This window comes from Taudactylus pleione, unplaced genomic scaffold, assembly GCF_031769625.1.
Source record: "Taudactylus pleione unplaced genomic scaffold, aTauple2 ptg000253l, whole genome shotgun sequence".
NCBI classification, from domain to species: domain Eukaryota; kingdom Metazoa; phylum Chordata; class Amphibia; order Anura; family Myobatrachidae; genus Taudactylus; species Taudactylus pleione.
In genome coordinates this window covers 791,387-817,591 of record NW_028284655.1, presented here as the reverse complement: position 1 = coordinate 817,591, position 26,205 = coordinate 791,387, and the positions used below count along the sequence as shown (strand labels likewise).

The 26,205-nt window shown below is 47.2% G+C and overlaps 1 protein-coding gene across 1 annotated transcript in view; it reads left to right on the top strand.

The window, feature by feature from the left end:
* The first annotated feature begins 2,780 nt into the window (after positions 1-2,780).
* The window catches only part of LOC148515088 (adhesion G protein-coupled receptor E5-like), a 216,890-nt gene continuing 193,465 nt past the window's right edge, over positions 2,781-26,205 (top strand). The window contains exon 1 of the mRNA XM_088480313.1: positions 2,781-3,234. Coding sequence (XP_088336439.1) covers positions 3,183-3,234 — 52 coding nt within the window. The 5' untranslated portion in view covers positions 2,781-3,182. The remainder of the gene's footprint in view (positions 3,235-26,205) is intronic.

Here is a 26,205-nt window from a genome sequence, read left to right as displayed (position 1 = left end):
TATACATTATGCCATACTTGCCAACTCTCCCTGATTGTCAGGGAGACTCCCTGAAATAGTAGCAATCTCCACGACTCCCTGAGGAGTCTACCAATCTCCCTGATTGCACCTTACCCCCATTATGAAGCTGTTATATACAGAAAAAACAAATATATATACGTTCAAATGGGATCATTATTATCATTTCCCTGTATTGGTTATATGGCACAATGATCCCTATGGCTACATGCATTTTCGGAAAAGTATCAGTGTGTTTTCATCACCCAGTAGATCTTAGTAACTGCTTTGGGGCTCATTTACATGTGGATGTAAGTCAGTTATATGACACGCCTCTCAGATGTAGCAGGACACGCCCACTTTACCACAACGCTTCTAGGTGCTGCTTTTACAATCTCCCTGAAATGCTTTTTCAAAAGTAGGCAAGTATGCATTATGCATGTTCTAAATGCCGAGACACTAAACATAGTTGTCCTGATTCTGAATTGGACACAAGTGAAAACTGGATGGATCGTGCGGATTTCAGCATACTGGGCACGTGCCAAAGTAATAAATTGGCAACTGCACATGCGCCAGATCAGGCATAGGCACACAGATGCCGATTGGTAGGACGCCAAGATAGATCAATCTGATGATGGACCACACTGTGTAATGGGCATTTCTGGGTGGTAACTGGGCAGAGACCAATCAATCACACGGATATATACCATCTCGTGGGAGTGTCATGGGAGTGTGGTGAGCATGAATGCCAGCTTCCGTGCTCAATCACAATGTGCAAACGGAATTGGATGCTTGTTTCAGATAGATCTTTTGTACCCTGCATGGGGTGGGTGAAAGTCCAGGTACTAGTGATGGCGGGTGCTGCTGCAGATGTAAGTACAGTCGGCGGCATAGGCTTCCATATGCAGGCACACGGATCTTCTGCACATACAGTACGGGCTGAATCTCGCATTAGCATAGAAAAGTAGCAGCCGCAGAGTTTTACTTATTCTTTCACTTTTTTATTCTATCTTTCATTGGGGCCTATTCATCAACACTAAAATAAAATTTTTAAGGACATTTTCCTTAATTACCGTTATTTAAGTATTCATGAACACACTTAACACAGGAGATATCACTGATATCTCCAGGTTAAGTCCGCCTGCGTTAATTTCCACACTCCCCATACATTAGTACATTAGTGGATATGGAAATTATGCTATTCATCAAATTCCGAAAATTACGTATTTTCGGAATTTGATGGTGTTACTATACCACTTTGAGATGGCGAATAACAGGTGAGACTTACCTGTGTCAGCTGGGCAGGTCCTCTGCCGGCTCCCTCCGTCACTCTGGTCGCTTCTCAGGCTCCGTCTGCTGTGCTGACAATGTGTTCTCCCAGCAGAACACAGTAAAGTTTTGTTTTTATTCTAAACTCTACTGTTTTCTGCCGTCAGAACACATTGTCAGCGCAGCCGGAGGTAGCTGCAGCGGCCAGGTAAGAGGGGGACAGGGAGATGAGCGGTAAGTTGGAGCAGGCAGGAAAAGTGTCTATTTCCCGAAAAGCTGTCATCGCAAAAATTCGAAACCTAATTACCTCCATCGAGGTTTTAGTAATGATGAATAGGCCCCATTGTCTTTTTATATCTAATTTTTTCTATCCTTTTTGTCCTTTATTTTCTCATTTCTTTCTTTGTTATATCTTAATTATTCTTTTTTAAATCTCCTCTTGTTGAATTGGGTCCATGGATACAGAGCAAGCCGTGCATGCTGCTTATCTCGCTTTAGTTGCCAGAGCTGTAACTAGACTTTTTGGTGCCCTGTGCCAGAGAGAACATTGAGAACAATCTTAGCGCCTGGTGTCTCCGTGCGGAACTGGTTCCGTCTCCTCCGGTTCACTTTAACCCAGGCTTGCCTACCCTCCCGATTTGGCCAGGAGCCTCCCGATTTTTGGGTGCCGCTCCCGGCCTCCCGGAAAGGCAGGCAAGCCTCCCGGAAGCTTGCGACCCTCCCAACCTCCCCCCTGAAAAAAACGGAAACCCCCGCAGCGGGGGGCCCGGTGACACGATTCGCGCAGAATCGAGTCATCGTGGCCCCACCCCCTGCTTCACAATGCTGATAATAACAGCATTGTGAAGAGAGGGCGGAGTCATGATGACGCGATCATGCGTCCCCGCCCCCAGTGTGCCACCAAATGGCCGCCCCCGGCTCCGCCCCCCAATGGCCGGCCCCGCCCCCTGCTATTAGCCGACAATCAGCTCCCTCCCGGAAGGCTGGAGCTGATTGTCGGCAAGTATGCTTTAACCCCGATGGTTGGTGTGGGGCCCCTTCAGGTGTGGGGGCCCAGGGACGATCGCTCCTGTCGCCCCCCCTTTAATCCGGCCCTGTTGGGGATAAAAGAAGAAGAAGCTACAAGTGAGAATGATAATTAACATGGAAAATTGTCAGGCCCAAACAGCGCCCCCTGCCCTGTGGTGAAGGTCGCACCACCCTAGCTACGGCCCTGGCCAGAGCACCCTCTACAGTACTTCTGCTTATTAATCTATTTTCACTGCAATATCTTCACTACAACAGTTGTTCTATAGGACTGATCTTCTGCATATTTACCATACAGAGAAGCAAATGGGGGAACTGCTCAGTACTAAGTTTTTCCTTTTCATATTTTGTTCTCTTTTGTTGCTGTCTCTTACACTCTCCTCCTCCCCTCATCTCACAGCACTGTTTCTAATGCTAGAGTGACCTCACACTTACTCCCCCATAGGCTCACTCACTTCCTCTTCCACTGAATTAGAGACAGAGCATCGTGCAGGGAGAGTGCTTCAGTCAGCGGTACAGACAGTACTACAGTATACGCCATACAGGCAGTGCAGAGAATTATTACAGACTGCAGGGAGTATAGACCCAAGGTACACAGAGATTCAGTGTTTCCTGATCCTACAGGTTACCCAAAAGCTCTGGTGATAGAGTATTACAGGGCAGCTAAGTGACTTACTACAGACAGGAAGGGCAGATAAGGAAGAAGCATATAGGAAACAGGTAAATCATAATTTCTAGAGTGAGGAAAGAGTGGAGTAGTACATAGTATAGAGGCAGAGGGGCTGAGAAGACTACAAAGGGGAACAACAGTCATTTAAGTAACATATAGGTCAGGAAACCACCGATACCAAATCCCCTGGATACGCTGGAGCATATAGCATAGAAGAAATATGCGACGCTGCTGGAATATCAGGATTTCCCTGCTGATACTTTGGATGTCTGGTAATACTCTATGTTTGTCTGTCTATAATAATGATAGGGGTCGCTGACAATAGAGCAGTGTAATGATGATTGTGATTGATGCCCTCTATCACTACACAGACGGCGTAGTGGTTAGCATTACTGCCTCACAGCATTGAGGTCATGAGTACAATTCCCACAAATTGCCCATCTGTGTGGAGTGTGTATGTTCTCCCTGTGCTTGCGTGGGTACTCTGTTGTAAGCTCCACTCGGGTAGGGACCGATGTGAATGACTGAATTGTTATCTATAATGCGCTGCGTAATATGTAACTAATAATAAACAAATAAATAATGCTTTGACGGACGCTGGGATAAACGGACCTGGAGGTCTATTTACTAAGCCTTGAATGGAGATAAAGTGAACGGAGATTAAGGGGTCTAGTTACTAATTCTGGGATAGATATAAAGTAATTGTAGACAAAGCACCAACCAGCTCCTAACTGCCATGTTTCAAACACAGCCTGTGACATGACAGTTAGGAGCTAATTGGCTGGTACTTTATATCCTTCCACTTTATCTCCATCCAAGGCTTAGTAAATAGACCCCCAGGGCACTCAGGGGGTCACTAGAAGTGGTGGGCTAATGCTGTATTAGGACTAGGAGGCTGATCCAGAGTTGGTTACATTTCCTGGCACATTAAGAATTCTGTAAAATATAGCGACTTTGTGCCTTTATGCAGAGATGCATTCTGGGCAGCCACAGTAGCATACGTGTCTGGTTCACACTAGGAACACACCAGAGACAGTTATAGAACATTTATTTTATGTGCAGCAAACATATTCACTATTTGACATTAAAACTACAAAAATCTCTGTAATACAGTGGAAACAACACCCTACCTCACATATACGCACACACAAAAATGAACAAACTCACAAAAGCATATTCTATGCCCAAGCAAGGAAGAAAGTGTAATAATCGAGCACCAATCAGTGTCGGCAAAGAGTTCACAAACCTCCAATCACAAGAGGTGTGCTAGTGCGGGCGACTGTCATCTCATCATCATTCTGCATCACCTGCCTCTGACCAACACCAGCAAATAATATGGCTTTACCAGGCCGATATGCGTCTTTATCTAGATCTACAGTACATGTGTTACCTTATTATGCAACACGCCCTTTATTATACTTGGCCAATGTTATAACACTTGCAGCCCTCCTGTATTACCCATCCAGCCGTTGGCAGGCGTGGGTTGGGTACGGGATCCTGGCTGTCAGGATGCCAGCTGTCAAAATACTGACAGAGGCATCCCGACAGTCACAATCCCGACAGTAAAAGGTAAGTTCTCTAACACTAACCCTTACCCCTAACCGTCCCTCCCCGGTGCCTGAACCTAAACCCCCCCCCCTAGTGCCCAAACCTAACCTCCCCCTCCCTGCACGTTAAACCTAACCCTTCCCCTAGTGCCTAACCCCAACCCTAAACCTAACTCTCCCCTAACCCCCGATACTTACCTTCTGGATGCCGGCGGCCGGTGTTCCAGCGCCGGTATTTAGGCCGTCGGCATCCCGGCAGGCGTATGTGCTAGAATCAGAAAACTACTGGGGCGCATTCTTCTGTTTTGGTGCTATGCAAAATCACACTAGGTACACTACGCAAACTGTATACATCTCATTCTGCAGCAGCCCCTCTGTGCCTTGTGTCTAACACGCAATATATTCTGGTAGGTTCTGGAAGAATTGATGTTAGCTTAGAAGAGACACAGAGTAAAAATTAATCATGAGGCCTTGTAAGAGCCATAAACAAACAACAGCACAGACATGGATGAAACAGTGCATAACTATACCGATAGTACTGGTGTTACTTCACCTCCCTCCTTTAGCAGTCCCTCATACTTACCTACTTTTTGTTTTTCCTCCCCAGGAGAAGCCCGGGGAGGAGAAGCAATTGGGCGGTGATGAGGGGTGGGGCCCGGCTTTTTGCATCATTAAGCCCTGCCCCTTCGCAGTTAATTGCAGCAAATACCCCATATTTAAATAGGGGGCCGGGCCAAATTACACAATTCTTATATAATTGCATCATTAAGTTCCGCCCCTTCGAGCAGACCGCCGATCACCGGGAAAATTCTCCCCATTCTGCCCGCTTCATTAGGAAGTGGGCTGGATGCTCTCCCAGGTGTGCGGGGGGTTGCCTGAAAAATTCTAAGCCCCCTGCAGCTGACGGGAGAGTAGGCGAGTAACCCACACTCACCTCAACCAACTGAGCTTTCTGATATTTCACCACTAATACTTCTGCTACTTGTGCATTGTTTAATGTTGTTTATTTGCTATAGCTTAAGTTTCTGTTATGTTTCATCACATTTTTTTACTTCAGTCCTTGTATATTATATTTATGTAGTTCTTTACTTAGCAGCTTATTTTACATGACTTTTACATTGCTCTAGTGGTCACTGAGATAGGAAAATATGGACTCATGTAAATCATAGTTGCTGACCTATCAGCTGGGATCACCATCACAACCATTGCGACCAATGGTTTCTCCTTTGGTCAGGTTGCGGGAACTGAAGCTTCCCACAGCCTGACGGATTCAGTATGATGCGGCCGGCGGTTCAAATCCCGACAGCGCCATCCCGGCAGCAGTGAAAATCCTGATCGTCCCAAGGTATTTCTTACCCTATTCTACCCCATAACCCTAACCCTCCTTTAGGGGTGCCTAACCTTAACCTCCCCCCCAAGTGCCTAACCCTAATCCCCCCTCTAAGTGCCTAAACCTAAGCCCCCTTCCCCGCCGCCTAAACGTAAGTCCCCCAGGGGGGGTGCCTATCCCTAACCTCCCCCAAAACGACAGACAACAGGATTTCGATGCCTGTCATTTAACCCCTTGCCGGGATTAGACAGTCGGGAAGCCAATAGTCGGGATTCCGTCCGTCGGCTTCCCGACTGCTTCCCAGCCTGACCTGGTGCTGGTCATGTAAGAGGCCAGGAATCTGCGTCCGCTGACGCAGACCCTGGCCTCATCCCTCCTGGAAAACTGGGGGCGACAAGCCCCCAGTTTCTGGAAACGGTGACCAGGCATGGCCCTGCTCCGCCCCCAAATGCTGCAGCATGTCAATCATGCTGCGGCTTGGGGGGACTGCGAGCGAGATCACAAGACCCATTCTGCACGTGCGCAGAACGGGTCCTGCAGAGGCGCATACCACTAACAATCGGAGATGTGTGTTGATCTGAAGGTTCATATGTACAGAGAGAATAGTGTGCGGACAGTGTTATGCACAAGTGTGAAAGACGAATATATCATGGAAAATGTAATTGAATACAAACAGAAAATACAAATTCAGTTCAATGAAATGTGACCACCTGCCTTTTTCCTTTTAAAAATCTTTTTGATGTGATGCTCAGATCTCCTACTGCTAGAAAGGCCAGTGATACATTATACTATCTTGGGAAAACAGATTATGCGCAGGTTACATCAGGGTGGTCAGTGGTTATCCTCCTTTCCTTCTCTAACCTGTGAGCTTTTGCTTAAAAATGTACTTAGTTCATGTAGATCATTACCTGCAGCGCCATACCAAGAAATGTTTTTAAACATTTTTCATAGGTTCTACTTTACACCTCATAGGCAACATTTAGCGGGGATGACATTCTTCGCATAAAGGCGGGTATCCACTACTAGATATACAAACGAGAGCACGATTACGACATTGCAATCGTGCTCTCGTTTGTATATCTAGTGATGTGCCTAGACTGAACGTTCATTCGTTCAGTCCAGGCACATCCCTCATCCCCGCACATGCTGAACCTGGCGGGATCGTCAGGTTGACCAGCATGTACGGGCGATGATAGATGTCGGAAGCGACCAGCGTGCACGCGCATCGCTGGTTGCTTCCAACCAAAATTTGCCCGATTAATGCACAATTTGCAAGCGATTGCACGATAACGATGTCGTTATCGTGCAATCGCTTGCTAAAATCGCCTAGTGGATACCCCCCTTTACTCTTGATGTTGTCGCACTCCACAAGCAGATTCGCTTCATTGTTTCTGGTCCTGCCCATGTGTTGGGTCAGTTTTGGCTCTCAGGAAATTCTCTTTGGATCATTTAGTAAATGATATTCCATTCGCAGCAGAATTGGCTACAATTTAGATGATGCCGACTATGCTGAGGACTTCTCAGGGATGCAGAAAATGGCTTCTTACCATTAGCGCAGCAGCACAAAAAGTAATTTTGCAAAACTCGATTTCAGTTTCTCCACCCTCCCTACAGATCTTTCACAACAATCTATTCCATGTTTTTAACATAGACTGGATATAAACTTCTGTAGATAAGGAGCACTTAACCCCACGATGATTCTTTGATACATGGGAAAGCTGTTTCCATTCTCCCTGGGGATTTCCAGCAAGTATTGAAGATTCCCCGAAAAATAAGTGGTAGGAACAGAGGAGAGCCTCGGGAGATCCTCCCATTAATATTTAATAAACATTTGTGATTCCAATATTTTTCGTTCCTGAGGAGACCCCTGGGTCTGTGGCCTGGTATGCTGCACGGCCGTCCCTCCAACCTTTTTTTTAATTTATATATCAATGTACTGTATGCGAGATTGATCAATCAGTTTGATTGTCTATCCTTACTTACTGTTACCTTTATCTTATGATGTAAGAAGTTACTCAGATGACTCCCTACTGTCATGGATATGTATGACTAGTGGATTGTATGTCACCAATAACTGTTTTGTGGTGCTTTACTCATAGAAAACTTGTTTGGAAAAAAATATATATCTTTTCCCGCCCAAATGGAAAAATGAGTTACCTAATGTGAACAGACAGCCACAACTTCATACACTAACATAGCAGCCACACAAATCAATTCAATACTAGCAATTGGAGAGGTCAGACGGTAAATAAAAACTAAATATACAATCAAAAGCTGCTAGTTATGTTATGGTGCATACATATGGTCAGATTTGTTGTCAGATATGAACGATAACGATTTTAAAAATCGTTCAATCGTACATATCTGAAAGAAAATCTGACATGTAGGCCTGCAACGATGAACGATGCGCGTTCCCACTTGTCTGATAACGATATCTGACATTGACTGTATTTGCAGTCAGATTTTGACAATTTCATTAATTTTAATACTGTCTGAAATCGTTTAATCGTTCAAATCGTTGGTAAAATCGTTCAAACCGTGACAGATCTGACCGTGTGTATGCACCATGAGTGCTGCCGATTATCTTCACCATTATTGCATCTCACTGTACCGGCCCCAAAGAAAACATATTAAATTGCACGTCTTGGTAGGTGTATATGTGTCTGCAAAGAGGTCTGTCTCAGGGGCCTATTCATCAACACTAAAATAACGTTTTTAAGGACATTTTCCTTAATTAATGTTATCTTAGTATTCATGAACACACTTAGCAAGATATCACTGATATCTCCTGTTCTAAGTTCCCCTGCGTTAATTTCCACACTCCCCATACATTAGTACATTAGTATGGGGATATGGAAATTATGGTATTCATCAAATTCCGAAAATTATGTATTTTCGGAATTTGATTGTGGTACCATACGCCACTGTGAGGTGGCATATAGTAGGTAACACTTACCTGTTTTCAGCTGGGCAGGTCCCCCGGCATCTTCCTCCATCGCTCTGGACTCTCCTCTGGCTCCGTCTGCTATGCTGTCATGTGTTCTCCCCAGCAGAGCACAATAAAGTTTAGAAAAAAAACCAATTTTTTTTTTCTAAACAGTACTGTGTTTTGCTGGGAGACCACATGACAGCATAGCAGACGGAGCCAGAGGCTGCTGCGCGGGCAGGTAAGTCGGGGGCGGGGGGGAGGTGAGCGGAGGGGGGGGCAGGGGACACACACACAAATTACCACCGCTGTAGGCAGTGCTGCGCATGCGCTTTATGAATGTAACAGCACATGCACATCACTGATTACAGCTGTGGTAAGTTAGTGTAGACAGGGATAACTATCTATTTCCTGAAAAGCTATCATCGCAAAAATGACAGCTTTTCAAAATAGATAGTTATAGGGAGGAGGAATGATGAATTCCTCCTGTAATTAGGTAGAACTCCATGCGAGTTCTAAACCTAATTACCTCCAGAGAAACTTTAGGTATGATTACAGTATGTGAATATGCTCTCACTTTCTAAGGGCCTGATTCATTATGGATCACTATTGCGATTGCAGCTGCGATTACGCACACAGGTCTGCTGCGATGATATGCTAATGACTGCATACGCAAAGCCAGTACAGAGAAGCCCAAAGCCAGCATAGAGACGCCCACTACTGCTTTTGCACATCTGTAATACTTTGCAATCCTGCATATACATTGGAAACATTGAGTAACATCGACCCCTCACGCACAATTACAACAGGTCTGAGCTCCGCATGTAGTGAGTACACAAGCTGCGTATGCCGTCACAGTGACTATTAATGCATGCCCATGCATCGGTGTTCAAACAGAGAGGCACGCCTGTGTTTCTCCGACCACTCCCCCGTCACCACCCCCAAACACTGACGACCTGTCGCTCCCTCTGCGATGGCTTTGTATCTGCGCCAGTGATCACAGTGCCATCGCAATGCTAACTCGCGCTCGTGTATTGCCGTACATACACATGCGCAGTATGCAACAATCGGCCGTCTGCATATGCTATCACAATAGCGATCCATGCTGAATCAGGCCCTAAGTCTACACTTACCCTTCTCCCTCCTCAGTCTTAAGGTGTTGCCAGTGTGTGATGTGACCAAATCTGCACGTGGACTTATGTATACATATTTATTGGTGTGTATGTGCAGTACAGCAAAGTGAACTTAACACATACAGTCAGGGGCGTATCTATAATGTGTGAAGGGTGTGCGGGGAACACGGGCCCCTGGGTGCAGGGGGGCCCCGCACCACACACCCTGCACCCCTAATAGTACTTACCTCTCCGGAGTCCCACGACGGCGCTGGCGTCCGGCGCTGTAAAGCGTCTGGAAAATGGCTGCAGCATTTTCCTGTCGTTTGCGCATGAACAGTACAGGGAAAATGGCCGCCACGGCCATTTTCCCTGTTACATGTGCATACACTACAGACTCTGGGCACACTCTAGTGCCCAGAGTCTATAACTCCGGTGCTGGCCGCGGACAGCTCAGTGAGCTGCCGGCCGCCAGGCGGAGAGGAGGGGGCCCGTGTTGGAGATTGCACATGGGCCCCCTCCTCTCTAGAAACGCCCCTGCCTACAGTGCATCCGGAAAGTATTCACAGCGCTTCACTTTTTTGACATTTTGTTATGTTACAGCCTTACTCCAAAATGGAATAAATTATTTTTTTTTCTCAAAATTCTTCACACAATACTCCATTATGACAACGTGTAAAAAGTTTTTTTGAGATTTTCGCAAATTTTATAAAAAAAAAAAAACTAAGAAATCACATGTACATAAGTATTCACAGCCTTTGCTCAATACTTTGTTGATGCACCTTTGGCAGCAATTACAGCCTCAGGTCTTTTTGAATATGATACCACAAGCTTGGCACACCTATCTTGGGGCAGTTTCATCCATTCCTCTTTGCAGCACCTCTCAAGCCCTTTATTATTATTGGAAAGATTGACGCATATAATTGCGGTATGCAGTCGGATAGCCGGCGGGCCTAATCCCGACAGCCAGCTTCCCGATTGTCATATCCCGGCAAGGGTCTAAAGCCAGGCGCCTGTCATCAGACATACACCGGGAGCCCAACGCCTGGCATCCCGATCGAAGGGATGCCGGGCCCCAAGCGCGGATAGCCGCGCGGGGGGGGGGGGTTAGGATTAGGGTTCCCGGGGGGGACTTAGGGTTAGGCACCCCCCCTGGAGGTTAGGTTTAGGCTAGGGGAAGGGGGGGTTAGTGTTAGGCACCTCCGGGGGTTAGGTTTAGGCTAGGGGAAGGGGGGGGTTAGCGTTAGGCACCCCCGGGGAGGACTTAGGGTTAGGCACCACCCTGGGGGAGAGGTTTAGGCACTGGGGAGGAAGGTTAGGGTTAGGCACCCCTAAAGGAGGGTTAGGGGGTAGAAATAGGTTAGTATATACTTACCTTTGACGATCGGGATTTCCTCCTCTGCCGGGATGCCGCTGTCGGGATTCCAACCGCCGGGCATGGGTCCGGCGGTAAATCATACCGATTCCATAGTTGCTCTGGTTTACACATTCAGATTTGATTTTATTATATATTGACTGAAAAAAATCTATGGAGGCAAAACCAAATGTGTATTTAAGGAACGTAGTGCCTAAGGGGCCTATCCATCAACACCAAAATAACGGTTTTGAGGACACTTTCCTTAATTATCGTTTTTTTTAGTATTCATTGATATCTCCCGGTTAAGTCCACCAGCGTTAATTTCTACACTCCCCATACATTAGTACATTAGTATGGGGATGTAGATATTAGGCTATTCATCAAATTCTGAAAATTATGTATTTTCGGAATTTGATGGTGTTACTATACACCACTCTCAGGTGGCTTATAGCGGGTTACACTTACCTGCTGTCAGCTGGACAGTTACTCCTCCGGCTCCCTCCTCCGGCTTCGGCTGCTGCTCTGACTGTGTTCTCCAGTCAGGACACGGTAAAGTTTAAAACTTTACTGTTTTCTCCTCTTCAGACGGGAGGTCGGGGTCCATGGCTGCAGCGGCCAGGTAGGTGGGGGGCAGGGAGATGAGGCCAGGTAGGCTGGGGGGCTTACAGCGCCCCCCCTCCCCGGCAAGCAGTGCTGCAAAAGTGATATTTTTTCCTTTTTTTTTCAAGGGGACGTTGCCACGCCCCCTCCTTTACTCAGACCCGACACATACAGACAGGGCTATCCGGGGGTACATGAGGTACAGTACACCTGTATGAGGCCCCGGGAAGATGGAGGGGAATGGTGACTCTAATATTCCTGACTATAAACTGCTTCTGTGAAGCAGTGGCTGGGATCATTGGTGTCTGCTGCAGGGCCAAATTATGATGCTCTGGGAAACCCCTATCACAGACAGGTTCCCCCCTCAGGCCCCCCAAACCAAATCAGCTTTACTTCCCACTAGTCCTGCCCCCAGCTCTCTTTTTGTCATGTGGATGAACAATATCATTTATCTAGCACACCAGGAATTTCAAGGGAGACCGTCCCGTGTGTACAGGGCCGGTGCAAGGTTTTAAGGCCCCCTAGGCAAAGGTTCACTATGCCCCCCCCTGCTATCCCCAAACCCTCTGCCCAGCCCCTCAGATACATATCTACTCCAGCTCCCTAATAGTGCAGACTACTAAACTTCCCATCGTCTGAGGATTGACCTGAGTGTGAATCAGTGACAATAACATACTCAATTGAAATAAAGACACGGAGACTTGTATTTGGCAGAATTTGTTAGCTATTTATTTAAAAAACATATAATGAATTAGTTACTATATTAATTAAATTAATTTAAATATGGTGGCAAAGAAAGAACGGCTAACAACAACAGCCCAAGCCTAACTCTATAAACACTCCAACCACAACACAATATGCTCAAGCCTTCTATCTTGACTACCCACCCGGTAAGGTGATGATGCTGCCCCCGGCAGGGTGGTCCAGCAGACTTTATGAGTCAACGAAGGTGAGCAAAACAATGAGTAAACAAATATTCACAGTGCTAATAGGTAACCTGCCGTTCTTTCCCGCCTAAAATAGCCAACGAAACAATCGCCAAACTCAAATCAAAAAGAGCCCATAAAAATAAACTTTAGGGAGGGAGGGTGGGAAGACAGGAACAAAAGAGGCTGACTCTGCCTCCAACAAACTCTGATATCCCTGCTAGAAACTACAACCCTAAAAACCCATTGGCCCTACATGACACATGATTCCCCACTCCGGTCCGCCCCCAGCCTAGGAAGTTTAACCCTCTCCACTCCTATACAGTCATTTTGTTTATCTAAACTTCCCATCGTCTGAGGATTGACCTGAGTGTGAATCAGTGACAATAACATACTCAATTGAAATAAAGACACGGAGACTTGTATTTGGCAGCATTTGTTAGCTATTTATTTAAAAAACATATAATGAATTAGTTACTATATTAATTAAATTAATTTAAATATGGTGGCAAAGAAAGAACGGCTAACAACAACAGCCCAAGCCTAACACTATAAACACTCCAACCACAACACAATACGCTCAAGCCTTCTATCTTGACTACCCACCCGGTAAGGTGATGATGCTGCCCCCGGCAGGGTGGTCCAGCAGACTTTATGAGTCAACGAAGGTGAGCAAAACAATGAGTAAACAAATATTCACAGTACTAATAGGTAACCTGCCGTTCTTTCCCGCCAAAAGCAAGGTTCTGCCAAAGGAACCTAGCACCGCCACCATAGAACTAACGCACAGAAACCACAACCTCAAACAGATCCTCAAGAAAAATAACCATACCTTCCTCCGCTAAATGAACCCCGTCAGACCGAAAAAGGTAAGTATACCGAAATTTTATCCTAGGATGTCTGACCACTGCCCCACCATTTTTCAACACAAATTTAGAAACCGTAAAGTTCACTTTCTTCCGGGCTTCATCAATGGCTCTGCCGTCAACCACACCACGCCAACACAATCTAGGGACCATGAAAGACCAGACTATTCTGCAAGCTGGCCATGCCATCATAATCTGACCCAAATCCTCCACCACCGCATGCCTTAAATCCAGAGATGTCCTCTTGCCCAAATCATTCCCGCCTAGATGTATCACCACGACTCTCGGTAAGCCATACCGCTGAACCTGCTGCAAGAGTTTAGGCTTAAGGCTCTCGCACAACATACCTCTGACCCCTATCCATCTAACTCCACTAGCCTCCGGAAACAACGGCACCTCCTGCGCCTGCATGAACCTAGCCGCCCAAAAAACAAATGAATGGCCAATTATCCATACAGTACAATCATCAAAAGCCATTCCTATAATGAGGGAAAAACAAAGAAAACATTAAAGTTATTGTAAAATTTTAGCATATTTAAATAATGTATATCTAACGGGGAACATATTAGTGAGGATCTGCCAAAAAGAAACATTTTTGATTTGAATCTTTAAAGATCAACAAGCTTCTGTGCCAATTTGAAGCAACATGAAGACACAAGAGGATAAGTTAAAATAAAAAAGAAGGGGGGGAGATATTTGATAACACAAATGAACTCGACCAGAGAGAAAACGTAAAACCTGCTGAGGGACATATAATTGTAATTATAAACCAAATAGCTGAATTAAATCCGTCAGATCAGGTAAAAAAAAATCGTCAAAACTCTCCAGACTCCCACTGAAATCAATGGCGAGTAGCTAGTCCCCGAGTAGGAAAGACAGGGGAAAACAAACAAGACCAGGACTAATGACACTTCGTAAAACATAACAAACCATATGTAACGTGCATGCACAACATTAACCTCAATGATTCGGCCGAATGTAACGCTTATAGCTGGCTGATTTCCTTCGGCCCAGAGCCTGAATCTGTGACTCTGGAAATCCTGCAGCGGCGGCGGAAGTGGCAGCAACAATTCGAAACGAATGCGTGCCGAACTCACCTGGTGAGAGCCCCACGCTGCAAAGACATCGCTGCAGCATCCAGCTAAATTGAAATTTTGTCAGCGGAAGCCCATCGCCATGCATCAGCCATGAGCCCTCCGCTGAGGGTCTAACAGATGCATAACGAGTGGCCAAGCCGACCGGACAAATTCGACAATCCGCCGAGGGGACCAATGTTATCCAGCGACCCCTGCCTAACTGATCGGTCTTAGAACGACGCAATCTGCACAGCAAGGACCTCTCACCCACCTTCACATCCGAACGCAGCATAGTTGAATTCCTCCACTTGGAGGGAGCAACCAATTCCGACACCCGGAAAGCACCATGAAAAGCCATGGAAAAAGCTAACTTAAACAAAAGCGTTTCGAAACCGGAGGCCGCCACGTCCGCAACCGCTCCTAGAATGGACGGTAACAGATAAATGTCTATAGGCCGTCTTTTATCGGGGTTAACCGGCTCAGCGCGCGCCCAACCTTTCAAGGCCTTTGTGATGACAAAACTCCTTGTAAGGTCAGGGATTCCCTTCAATTTGGAGAAAAACGAAATACCTGCCAGGTATCGTGAAACTACCGGTCTCGATTTGCCAGATACATACAGCCGCCAAATAAAAGCAAGCATCAATTGATGCTGACCCTTACCTCCAAGGCCTTGGCTACGGGAAAAAACTTCCCATTCTTCCCAAGACCGACGGTAAGCCTTGAGGGTACTTGGTGCAATGGACAGCTCCGCTAACCCCTCCAGTCCGGCTTGATAACCTGCCAAACATAAGAGGGGCACAGCACACCATCAGTCTCTGCATCAGGAGCCAATGTACGGAACCGACCCCATTGACATCTGGACAGCGCATCGGCAATCCCGTTGTCAACTCCGGGTACGTGTTGAGCTCGAAACAGCACATTATGATGCAAACAGGCAAGCACCAGCTGCGCTAGCACACGCAAAACCAGCAACGACTTTGCTCGCTGCCCGTTTATTGCATGCACCATGCCCAGATTGTCACATCTGAACAAAATGCTGCAATTGCAGATGCGCACGCCCCAGACCTCCAAGGCCACCATTATTGGGAACAGTTCTAAGAGCAGCATATCTCTTGTCAAACCTGCACGAATCCACTCCTCCGGCCAAGTTGCGACGCACCAGGATCCCCTCAGGTAGCAACCGAACCCCGAAGATCCTGCTGCGTCGGTGAAAGCTGCAAATCCACATTGTCCACCAGAGGGGATAACCATATCCTGATCCCATTAAAATCCGCCAAAAAGGAAACCCAAACTTCCAGGTCTCTCCTTATTTCTGACGATAAACGGATCAAATGGTGAGGTTTGGAAACCCCCGCTGTGGCCCTCTCTAGCTTTCTGCAAAATACCCTCCCCATCGGTATAACTCTACAGGCAAAGTTCATACAACCCAACAGTGATTGGGCCTGCCTGAGCGAAATTTCGCGCGCAACCAAACACTCTGAAATGGAATCTCGCAATTTGTCAATTTTATCGCGCGGCAGACGACAGGATCCAGCCAAGGTATCAATCTCGATACCTAAAAATGACAGACACGAGAGGGGTCCATCTGTCTTTTCGTCTGCCACTGGTACTCCAAAATGAAAAAACAGCGCTCTCATGGAACCAAGTAACTCGTTACAACACTCTGACCCAGCGGGCCCCACGCAGAGGAAGTCATCGAGATAGTGCGCTATCCCACAAGAAAACTCTACGCACCAATGAAGGAAAGTGCTAAATTTTTCAAAGTATGCGCAGGAAATCGAACACCCCATAGGCAAGCACTTGTCTATGAAGTATTCCCCCCCAATGCGAAAACCCATGAACCTAAACGATTCGGGGTGCAAATGAAGCAAACGAAAAGCTGACTCCACATCCATCTTAGCCATGAGGGCCCTGCATCCATATGCCCTAACGATACTGAGAGCATCATCAAAAGACTGATACCTCACTGAACAGAATTCAGGAGGTATAGCGTCATTAACCGAGGACCCCAATGGATAAGACAGATGCTGGATCAGCCGAAATTTTCCTGGAGTTTTCTTAGGCACCACCCCCACTGGGGAAAGAATCAGATTCCCCATGGGAGGATGTGCAAAGGGACCCATCATACATCCTAATTGAACCTCTTTCTCGACTTTTAACTGAAGAACGTCAGGAAAAAGTCGAGCTGATTGTAAATTTCTCGGGGAACCGACTCGAACTTCCCCTATAACTGGTAAACGAAAACCCAACTTGAACCCGAAAAACAAAAACTTAGCGTCATGCCTATTAGGGTACCACCCTAGCCACCTGGACATAGCATCCAAACGGATAGGGGTTGGTGCCCTATTTAGTGCCTGTGCTACCTCCCGCTTTGGGAATAGCTCCTCCTCCCGACTTGGATCCCTGTTGGGCTGACAACCTGAAACAATTAGAGGCGGGGTGCGATCCGTTGCAACGCAAGCAAAGGTGTCGAAAACGACACCGTTGGCCCTGGGAACAGGAGGCATTATTAAAGGCAAAACATTTACCTTTAAAAGGCGTCTGCGCAGAAAGCCGACCGGGGCCCGTCTGTCGACGCCCCGGGGAGGGATCAGAACTTGGGCGCCACGCCCCAGGTTCCCCCTTAGGGGTATCCCCGCCTACCCGAGAATCCTCCGCTCCACCTTTTGGTGGTTGCGTGACGTCAAGCCACACTTCCACGTCCTTGCACCCAAAATCTAAGCGTTTGGATCCGTCCTGCTTGCGCCTAAATTCCTCATCATAGGTTCTCCAGGCGCTGCCCCTGGATTTACGCTGCATCCCATGAATCAGGTGGATATACCTTATTATGTTCAGGTGCTCCCCTGGGCGATCTTTCAAGTAGCATGCTGCGAATACGCAAAACCCAGCAAGCCAGTTATCATAGGAACGAAAAGCTTCCAACCCCACCCCGCCTTTTGGCTTGCTCAGTTAAAATGAACATGTCCACATAATCGCCCTTCCTGATTTTTTTCTTGCAACAATCGCGCAGACCCCGCAATACTGCTGTATTGTCGCAATGCACCACCCCTGGTTGATGCTGACGCTTCTTGGACTTCCGCGCGCTACTACTCTGACGCTGCCGCTTAGCCCGCTTATCCCGCCTATCCGCCTCCTTGCGCGCATATTTAGCAGCCCTCTTCCGCGCCTTTATCACGCTGCTGACAGAAGAAGCCAGAGAAGAAGAGGTCGACGACAAGTCAGAGACAGAGGAAGAAGAGGAGGCAGAGTCAGCAACATCATCATCTTCTGAGATCTCACCTGATGATCCGGACTGCTTCCTCCCGGACACGACCGATGATGAAGCCTCCTCGACGCTGAAATCCTGTTCCATAGCCTCGCCCTCAGCAGTATCTGAAACAGACGATGAAGCCGCCCCCTGGGCCGAAACCCTGGGCACGGTCGACACAGCAGGAGAAGACACAGCCGCACTAGCCCCGGACGCCTCTGGTCTTGCCAACTGAGCCACAGAGGAGCCCATAGCCCTGCATGAACTGATCTACCACTGGCCCCAGAGTATCAGAAATAGAACGCTGCCTCTGATCCACCCTTTCACTATCTGCTTGGCTAGGAGCCAATGCCGCAACCATGGGAGCAAAAGCAGATGTCAGTGACGACATCATGGCCGCAAAAGCTGCAGGGTCAAAGGACTGCCTTGCACCCCCACTAGGGACCTGAGTATCCACATAGCCAGAAACTGCTGCCCCAGACATGGCCCTGTCTGCTGATTGCTGACTAGCCTGCCAATCATCCTCCATATTAAGTGCAAGCCCCGCCCCCCTTTCATCAGCTCTCCCTGTCCTAAAATGGCTGCCTGCCTCCCTGACTGACAAAGCCCCTAATGTGCTGCCAGGGCTGTCCATCTCCCCTACCTCCACATTCCCCACTTCATTAACTGTGGGGAAGTCTCCCCTGCCCCTCCGGGCACTAACAGGGCTATTAGCAGCCCTCCTCGCGGTGCGCGTGGGGGCCTGTGACCTTTGAACCCGCGGGGGCGAGCGTTCACCGCCCTAATCGCGGCAGCTCTGCCCTCCCGCGGGCTCACTACCTGCAGCTCGCGGCTGCTCTGAGCAGCCGCGCCTTCCCCCCGCCGGTGGCTGTGTCCAGCCGCCCTGTCCCTACCTGCTTGATGGCCGCGGGTAAGCGCGGCCGCGCCCGGCCGCCCATGACATTGCGGGGCGGCCGGGCTAGAGAGCGCACAGCGCAAAGGTGGGGGGGGAGAGATAGATGCAGAAGAAGGTGAAGAATAAAAATAAGAGGAAAGAAAAACAGAGAAGGATAGCTATGAAGAAACTATAACAGAGTTCAGGTAAGAGCACTTACCCACTCCAAGACAGGAACAAAAGAGGCTGACTCCGCCTCCAACAAACTCTGATATCCCTGCTAGAAACTACAACCCTAAAAACCCATTGGCCCTACATGACACATGATTCCCCACTCCGGTCCGCCCCCAGCCTAGGAAGTTAACCCTCTCCACTCCTATACAGTCATTTCGTTTATCATCTGTGAAAAATTACAGCCAAATTGCAAAGTCGATGCAAAGATAAATAGATAGATAGATATGAGAGAGAAAGAGAGAGATATTAGAGAGACAGACAGACAGACAGACAGACAGACAGACAGACAGACAGACAGACAGACAGACAGACAGATAGATAGATAGATAGATAGATAGATAGATAGATAGATAGATAGATAGATAGATAGATAGATATGAGAGAGAGAGAGAGAGAGAGAGAGAGAGAGAGACTCCAGCAGCAGCAGGGAGGAAGTGGCACAGATGTGTTTGCAAAACATATCAAATAAAAGTAAATTACAGGTGTCAGTTACATTCCTGACACAGGCACTTTGCACTTACCACCAGTGTGTCACTGTCCAGTATGAATCTGCACTGCAGCTCTCCTCCCAGCACAGACCAGCTCCTCATCTCATTCTCTGTCGTTTCTAGGGGGCGGAGCTACTCTGTGCCTGGCTGAGAGAGGGAACAGGAATTGGAGGGGAGGAATCAGCAGGGGACAGGAGCGCAGTCTGTGTTTATAGTCATAGCACAGGCTTACAGTCTCAGTCTATGGGGGGGAATTCAATTCAATGCGATGTTGAATAGCCGCTTGAAGGAGCTCCCGCAGCTATTCAATATACCGCACTGTTTGGGCGCGCTAAAGATTTCTTCTTGCACCCCCCTTGGGATGCGAGGAGAAATCCGAGCAAAGTGCTGGGTGTGCAGCAGTTTTTCTGCTTAGCGATGCGCTTACAGCCGCGCGCCCGGCACTTTGGTCTTAGAATGCCGGTTACCGCGCCTTAACACCCTTGTTAAGGCGCGATAACCGGCAATTCTCCGACCACACAGTGCACTGAATTGAATAGCTCCGGGAGCTCGCTATTCAATTCGCGTTGAATTGAATCGCCCCCTATGTGACTAGCTGGACTGAGACAGGGAGCAGATGACAGCAGTGACTGCACCTGCATTTTCCGGCAGCATGATGATTGTAGATGATGGATGCCTCGATCAGAGACACCCTTCATGTTTATATGGTAGTCTGATTCAGCAGCGTCCTCTAGTGGCTGGCGCCCCAGGCAGATGCCTAATACTGCCTAATGGTAACGCCGGCCCTGCGTGTGTACCCAGCTTAAGGATGGCAGGTAAGCACAATTTTCTGTTACTAAGGGGCATATTTATCCCAATCCGCATTTTTAATGCAGATGTGATAAATATTTTTTGCCCAAATTCGCAATGTGTAAATTAATATTTTCTTGCAAATTAACTAAAATCCTCTTGGGTGCCGATAAGAGACTGTTCTGGTGAAGAGCTAGAAGCAGTGTAATACTGTAATACTATCATACTGCTTTCTGGTTCAAGTCCTCGGCGTACACTGCTCATATGCGCCCGTTGGCCGGAGCATATGTCACCGGGGGCCTACAGAGAGGGATCCAGCACCCCTCCAGAAGAATTTACAAAATAGTAGTCCATAGGCTACTATAGGGAGATGGGGTTATCCTATGAGGGTGTACCAGTATTTGTAGTATAGGTGGGAGTAGGGAAAAGTCAAATTAAAAAGGTGTTTTCAGGGTGGAGGCATTGTAAGGAGTCTCATAGGTGGGCAGTGGCATGGCAGATACTTGGGTAGTGGGAGTAAGTTATGGTTATCACAGAGGGGGTAAGACACAGAGCAGAGGGCCTGAATCAGGGCCGGCCTTCTGTTTTTTTAGAGCGGCCTCCTGGCCGCTCGCATAGCTGTGGGTGACCACCCACAGCTATAGCGAGCAGCCAGGAAGATGGTCAAGATTAGCGCGACCATCGGGCTTGCGACGAGACCCTTGTGGTAGGGTCTCGTTGCCGCAAGCCCTAGAGTGTTTTCGGCTCTACCAGAGCCGAAAGCACTCCCACTGACATCACTTGTGATGTCAGTGGGGCCGGCCCCAGACGGTAGGCGTTCCCATGGGCCTGCCCACCAAAGGGGGCGTGCTGTCACTCAACATCGACAGCACGCCCCCTTTGGTATGAGACCCGGAGCGACGGCTTGCCCGTCGCTATCCGGGTCTCGCGCATGCGCGCGATGGAGCCACCTCCATCGTGCGCATGCGCACTGGGCCACAATCGACCTGCTTGCGAGCACTCAGCGCTCGCGAGCGGGTCTGAATCAGGCCCTGAGGTCTAACGGTATTTCTACATGAGGCATATGAAAGGACGGTGTTGTTGAGAGATTTGTAGGAGAGGATGGGTCATGAATTGTATTCTGGAGTACAGTATAAGGGGAGACAATGCAGGCATTTGCAGAGTGGTGCAGTTTATCTATATAATTTGATTTTAGATATTGTCAGCAGCATCAGTAGCTCATTATTTTGGCAGAAGCAGGACATTACTAGTGGACCTAAAGGAACATGCATTTAATCTCTGCTTCATTTGGGAATTACATAGGGCTCTATTTACTACAATCCGCATATTGAATGCGGATTGTAGTGTGATATTACCGAGTGAATTCGCATTGCGAATTCAGGCAATATCACAGGGATTTACTATAAATCCCTTGCAGGGACAGAGCTTGCGATAAAGCTCTGTCCCTGCGGATCCCATCCGCACTCTAGTTGCGGTATTTTCGGAAAAAATACAGCGAATAAGAGCCCGCGCATGCGCTAACCCACCTTCGCTGCTACCCCCCACCGACGCTAAGCCCCACCCCCCGCGATCGCGGACCCCCCCCCTCCCTTCATTACACTTACCTGCATCCTCCTGGCCTCCGGTGATCTTCTCCGGGCTTCCCGGTCAGGTGATCTCCCATACTGCACTGGGACCCAATCACCTGATGACCGGGCGGCAGTGCACTGTGGGAGACCAGCTGACCGGAGAGGAGCCATCATCGGAGGCCCGATCACCGGTCCCTGGAGTCAGGTAAGTGAATTTTTTTTTTACTATTTTTTTTTTCTTTTTTTTACAGTAATCAGCTTGCGGTCTGTTTAGACCACATAGCTGATTACTGGTACCGGCTCCCGCCTCTGCTCTCACCGTTAGAGCAGAGTGGGAGCCCGGTAACCGGGGGAGACCCTGGATAACGCCACCTCCAGGTGGCGTTATTATCACAGGGCTTCCCCCGGTATTTTTTTACAATTTATTTTTAGTAACTATGGTCGGATCACATTTCCCATTACAATTATGGGAAATGCGATCTGCTTTACTAAAAATTAGTGATACTAGGGGTTGGAGTAGAATTTTACTAATTCTACTCCAATTGCCCTGTAATAACTACAGGTGAAACTAAAATAATGTGAAAAGGGTGTGAAAACACCCTTTTTCACTTTATTTTAGTAAAAATAGTGTTAATAAATAGAGCCCATAGTGCGTATCCAGATAGCTTTAATGAGGGATTATTGATTATTAACCAAACATTCTATTATTAGTGAGTTTTCATGTGGTGTCATTTAGATTGCTTATTTCTAAAGCTGCATACACACACAACGATTTAGTTACCAATGAATTTCTGAACGATTATCTGTCAGATTTTTTAAAGTGTAATGAACAATTTTTTTGAACTACAAATGATTTTTGCATATTCCCTTAATGAAAATCATTGAGTTGGTCAGTCTGACTGAACTACAAACGTGAACGTGCATGAACGATAATCGTTCATCGTTTTAACTCAGAAAGTGAACAATTTTTACAACGATTGAATGATAAACGATATCGTTAACGATAATCGTTCATGAAATCGTTGTGTGTGTATGCACCTTTAGCTACGTTTTCTTCATATACTGTAGGCTCCATTATTAACAACATTCAAGGCCTGATTCAGAGATGGGTGGAATTGCAGAGCGGCACACAAGCAGCTGTGCCATTCCATCCAATGCAAATGCAGCAGGAGGTGTATGTAGGAAACAGACACTTCCTTGCTGCATCTGCCATCCCAGCACTGTGACGAGGTTGCAGCCTGGGATCATCATCCCAATGGCCAGGCTGCGGTAGCTGAAGCTTACCACAGCCTGACCGGTACTGGCAGCTTGTGAGGCCAGGAAGTCAGCGTCCATGGGCGCAGACCCTGGCCTCAGCACTCCCAGAAAATGGGGCAACACGCCCCCATTTTCGTGAACACAGGTTGTCCCCGCCTCCAAAACACTTCTGCCTGTCAATCAGGCAGAGCCTTGGGGGAACTGTGTGCAAGATTACAGGACCCGTTCTGCACATGCACAGACTCCAAAACATCGGAGAAGTGCGCTAGCCATCGGGTTAGTGTATATCTCTGAAGCAGGCCCGTAATATATAAAATATACAATACCTGTAGTCGGTTATGCGAACTTTACTGTATTTCACTGTGTTTTACGTTGTCCTGTATATTTAAGAGTATTGCAGTATCAATATATTTTTTTGCCTTTATTTTATATTGTTTGAATGCACTATTAGCAGTTACTAAATCTTGTTGTAACTCTCAACCATGTTATTTGACCACTTCCTTACCCTGATGTTTCACTAAGGTGCTAAATTTCTACTATTTGGCTGTTTGAGTGGTTTCCAGGACATTGGTTGAGCTCTTCACAATAATGAGGTTTGTTTTACATTGTTAATTTGCACTTCCGATTCAGTTTGTAGAAATGATCACTAAGGACTGTTTATGTTTGTTGACACTTCTCATCTAGATCTAATCTTACAGTTTGCTTGCTTTTGAGAAAGGTTCAGTCTTTTTAAACTCATTACCCCCCCTTTTATTATTATTATTATTATTATTATTATTATTATTATTATCATTTATTTATATGGCGCCACAAGTGTTCCGCAGCGCCTTACAATGTACATGCACAAATAAGTAACCAGTGACTTACAATACAAAGCAGGACACGGACATGGATAATAAACATTGCTATATTAGCGACCTTTACGCCATATTTGCCTACTTTTGAAAAAGCATTTCAGGGAGATTGTGAAAGCAACACCTATGAGCGCGGCAGTAAAGTGGGCGTGTACTGCTCCATCTGAGAGGCGTGTCATAAAAGTGACTTACATCCACATGTAAATGAGCCCCAAATCAGTTGGTAAGATCTACTTGTTGATGAAAACACACTGATACTTCTCAGAAAAATGAATGCAACCATAGGGATAATTGTGCCTTATAACCAATGCAGGAAAATTATACTAATTATCCCAGTTGAATGTATATATCTGTTTTTTCTTTTATATAACAGTATCATAATGGGGGTAAGGTGAAATGAGGGAGATTGCTGGACTCTTCAGGGAGTCAGGGAGATTGCTGCTATTTCAGGGAGTCTCCCTGACAATGAGGGAGAGTTGGCAAGTATGCTTTACGCCCACGTAAGCAACCGAGTGTTGGTTGCCGTAGTGGGGAGTAAGAGATAAATTCAATTACAGTAGGGAGAAGCACAAGAGGGTAGAGGGCCCTGCTCAAAAGAGCTTACATTCTTTAAGGGAGGGTCAGACGAACAGGAGTGACACAGATGGGCTAGGAGGGGAGGAAGGAAGATGTAACAGCAAGTTAGGATGGGAGCTGGAAGGCTTTAATGAAGTAGTGGGTCTTAAGAGCTTGTTTGAATGATTGTAGAGAGGTGCAGAGTCTGAAGGGGCGAGGGAGGGAGTTCCAAAGGTGGGGAGCAGCACGGACAAAATCTTGGAGGCGGGAGTGGGAGGAAGTAATCAATTGGCATGAAAGGCGGCGTGTATTAAGTGAACGAAGAGGGCTGACAGAAATGTCCGGCCCCTTGCTGCCTGTTCTTTTTTACATGTACGAATCAGATCACGTGTGCAGAAGTGTGGTTCTGATTAGAAATGTGCAGTTCGGTTCTCCAGAAACCCGAATTCACCTGAATTGAACCTGGATAAATCCGAGTCGCTGTCCTGATCTCCTGAGGAGATCCAGGTAAATCCGGGTCACGGTTCTGATCTTTTTGCGGTTTGGAATTCGGATTTTAAATCCGAATTTCGGGTTTTGGATTGCATAAATAACCTGATTTTACCTGTTTTTAAAATTTTATATCTATTTTTTATTTAAAAAATCCAGATCCAAAACCAAAACACTTGAGGGTGGTTTGCAAAACCAAATCCAGATCCAAAACCTTGCACTAAAACACCGGAGGTCCCTCACACTGCTCAGCTGCGGCGCTGCTGCCTCCGAAAACACAGCAATGACGGCAGCGCAGCCACGGTCAGTCTCTCAATCCAGGGCTCCCCATGGTCCACTGCGCCCCCAGCGCGTGCCGCCTGTGTTCCTTCCGGACCCACATGTCACTGTCCCTCTAATGGTCTGGCCACACTAACGGCCAGGCAGGGCTCCTTGTCTTGAGTCGGGTGGGAGAGGCTCTGCCACGAGCTCCATTAACATTAAACAGTCTGGCTGGGGAAAACGTGTGATGGGTGATATTATTGGGTAAAATAATGAGGGACATTTAATTTATTGGGTGGAATATTATGAGAAGGAGGATTAAAGACAAAATAGTGCTAGACATGCCCAATGGGTGTTATTAGACCCCCTATAGGCAGTGCTAGACATGCCCCTCCAGCAGGGCACACCCTAATGAAGCTAGACACTTCTTTGAGTGGAGCATGGCACACCCCTCAACAGTGTGCCGCACACACTACAACCGACTAAAATCTCCCTGAAAATAATTTTCAAAAGTAGGCAAGTATGCCCTCTCCCCATATACTTGGCTATAGCCAGTTACTCACCACTGCTCAGCTCCTTCTATAAGGGGAAAATATGGTCTGACCAGGAGAGCTTTTCCAGCTGCCACTTTCAGCCCCATAGCACAGACACTGTGGAGCGGGAGGGAACGGGAGCATGCACATTCTGAGATGGATGCAATGCCAATATTTACACAGACTGAGTGATTATTTGCCATTGCGCATGTGTGTAAGCCGCACTGCACTGGTGCAGCAATTTAATTGTGAATACGCTCACACAAAGGAATTACTCGCAAAGTGAGTGACAGGTAGTCAGCGTTTGGGGGAGGTAACGGAGGATGGTTAAAAAGAGCAGGCGTGTCGGAGCAT